General features: G+C 51.6%; 1 protein-coding gene across 1 annotated transcript; it reads right to left on the bottom strand.

Moving 5' to 3' along the window:
- Positions 1 to 647: 647 nt before the first annotated feature.
- LOC100907204 (serine/threonine-protein phosphatase PP1-like) lies at positions 648 to 2,114 on the bottom strand. Its single transcript, XM_018641598.1, has 4 exons — positions 1,850 to 2,114; positions 1,226 to 1,725; positions 1,028 to 1,146; positions 648 to 930 (listed from the first exon to the last, which is right to left on the bottom strand). The coding sequence occupies exons 1-4, from the start codon at positions 2,112 to 2,114 to the stop codon at positions 648 to 650; spliced, it is 1,167 nt and encodes a 388-aa protein (XP_018497114.1).
- Between the last annotated feature and the right edge of the window lie 527 nt (positions 2,115 to 2,641).

Raw genomic sequence — 2,641 nt, 5'->3', positions numbered from 1 at the left:
ACTGGACGAAAAGCGGCGGCCTGGAGAGCGGAGGCCGTAATTGTCCGCCGGCAAACTCTAGAGAGAGCACCTCCGGAGCGACGAAGGTCGTGGGTTAATTCTTCATCGCACATAAGCATCTTGACGTCGTTTCGGTGAATGTTTCACCACTACTGATACGACTCCCCCGTTCCGAGTCCCCGTCGGCGATGACCTCGCACATCAGTTGCGCAATACCCTAACCTGCCTCCGCGCAAGTATGTTTACAGCGGAATATATAGACCAGACCAAGCAAATCGCCGTTAACATGGTACAATCGTCTGCGAACGGAGCCTCATTTCGTCATCGGTGTGCTTCCGGTCGTCTGGTCCGACGAGATCGAAGACAGAGCCAAAGTCTGCTACAATTCTCGGTATTAGATGCCGCCGAAAATAGGTATTTCCGAAGGAGAGGTGTTAGTATGGAATAAGTAGTTCGGCCGTCCGAAGGGGTATCCGAGCTTCGACCTCGAGCTGCTGGATCTGCACGGTCTTCGGGCCGCAACAATAACTGATCATTACATTTGTATTTTACAAAACTTCCCTCGAGCGGGTGTCTCTACTGACGATTGCCCATATAAATAGGCCCTACGAAAGAAAACGGCGATGAGCCCCCATGTTGCAGTCAGGTCAGTCTGCATGGTAAGCAGCCACCGAAGTTTTTTCGTTTTTTTTTCCTTGCGTCTCAGGTCCGCTCGATTTGTTCGCTTCCGTTGCTCCGCGGAGCGCGTATGTCGAATTCTCCGAGGCCATCGCAACATAGGGAGGACTTTGGTGCAAGCCTGGTCCACCGACTTCGTCAACCCGGGTTAGGGGAAATTCATAGCTGATTGGTCTTATGATGACGAATCCGCAGGTGTAGTCGGCCGAAACAGACATCACGGCAGCAGCATTATCGAACTGGTTGCAGTAGCTGGAAGATACGTCTCTCAGCTAGAGACCGAAATATTCGCGCGTTTGGAGAATCCTGCGGCCAATTGACGGGTGGTGGGCAGTGTGAGGTAACCTACTTCGGAGCCGAGAAAATCGTGACGGCTTTCCGGTCGTAGAAAAGTTCGTAGCCGTCCTGCATCACTTCGTGAGCGCGTGCGAGGAGGTCAAGGTTGAACTTATCCAGGAACTCGGTCAGCTGAAAGGGAAGATGGGTTCGGATCTATCGATTGCGACTGTCTGACTGATTCGGTGGCCTTTCTGACCTAAAAACTCACAGCAGTCTCTCCGAACAGGTAACCTGCGCCGCGGTAATTCTCCGCCCAGCCATCGAAACTCCGATTCGGATCGGACCATAAGAGCTCCGTAACGGTGCTCTTGATCTCAGGATCGTGAATCGGTCGAGGATTAAACGTTGTGATCTGCTCGAGCGTCTCTAGATCCTTGATGATGCCACCGTGGCAGCAGAAAATGCGGCGGGCAATTATCGCGGCACACGGCATATAGGCGAACGAGTCATTGAAGGCTGTGTAGACCGAGAAGCCGAACCGCATAGTGCATTCGCTCATGAAGCCATACATCGCATTAATCCGCGGACATTCGTGGTTGCCGCGGAGTAGCAGTACTCTTTCAGGGTATTTGATCTTGTAGATATAGAGCGTCATCAGCACTTCTATAGCGTTCGGACCTCGATCTACGTAGTCTCCTAGGAATACATACGATGTGTCCGGTGGATAGCCGCAAACGCTCAGTAGTCGGAGAAAGTCGACGAATTGACCTGCGCATTTAGAGCGATTCAATGAATTTCTAATTATCGAGGAGCCCGGAATTCTTCCTCGTCACCAGGAAACCGAATCGATCGAAATCCACTCATTGAAAGCCTTTCCAAACCTTCTACAAACCGTGGAGGTCTCCGACGATCTTGCATGGCATCGAAAATGATTCATTAACGAATGGCTCTCTGTAGAAAACCCTCATGGCTTGATTAGCAACGTATATACACTCGTTGAGGGTCAGCCTACAGTACCGGCTTCCTGTGTGACGGATGTTCAGGAGTCTCTCCAATATGTTATCGAGATCATGACTCTGTGAGTAATCGTAGGCTTGAGCTGATGCGTAACTGTAATGATACGGCGAGTTCTGACCGCTGCGCTGATAATAAGTCATCTCGGACAGAAGCTTTCTTCAAAAGAAGCTTCGTTTTTGCTGCAACATCGAGCCATAGGTGGAGAGGGCACAAGGTGGGGATTGGTGGGGATCCCGAAGTTCCGAAAAAAAACTGAGATCTGAATTCCCATGAGTGAGAATCGGGAATCTCACGCTCAGGAGTCGAGAACAGTTCAACATCGGAAACTCGATGAATGATCTGCGGCCCGATAGTCAAAGACGATGCGATAGGTCCCTCTCTTCCGAGCGAAGCCGGAATTCTCGAGTATTCGAGAACATACGGTCCCTCTCGATTCCGAGGCTCGTCACGAACGCAGTGAAAATCTTCTCCAACGTTGTCACCGCAGCCGTCGGACCCAGGAGCGCTAGGAGACAATGTTTGACGGGCTTGCGACGCGCGAGGTGCAAGGAATTCTCTATCGAGCAGACCCCGGGAAGGCTTCGGGCGATGTCGGACTCGAGTTTGTTGCGCAAGCGTTGCGCAGTCATCGAGACTCCGGTTCCCGCATGCAAAGCCTCTCGAGGAT

The sequence above is a fragment of the Galendromus occidentalis genome, unplaced genomic scaffold (assembly GCF_000255335.2).
Source record: "Galendromus occidentalis unplaced genomic scaffold, Mocc_1.1 scf7180000075836, whole genome shotgun sequence".
In the NCBI taxonomy this organism is placed as follows: Eukaryota; Metazoa; Arthropoda; class Arachnida; order Mesostigmata; family Phytoseiidae; genus Galendromus; species Galendromus occidentalis.
The sequence above is the reverse complement of the archived record's forward strand: the minus strand, read 5'-3'. Positions and strand labels throughout refer to the sequence as shown.

Bases quoted from the DNA above. Each gene is read 5' to 3' on its own strand.
- LOC100907204 (XM_018641598.1), bottom strand. From the start codon at position 2,114: ATGACTTATTATCAGCGCAGCGGTCAGAACTCGCCGTATCATTACAGT. The intron at 1,147-1,225 runs GTGAGTTTTTAG...CTTCCCTTTCAG, and splicing joins ACCTGTTCGGAGAGACTGCT to CTGACCGAGTTCCTGGATAA. The intron at 931-1,027 runs GTAGGTTACCTC...CGTATCTTCCAG, and splicing joins ACGATTTTCTCGGCTCCGAA to CTACTGCAACCAGTTCGATA.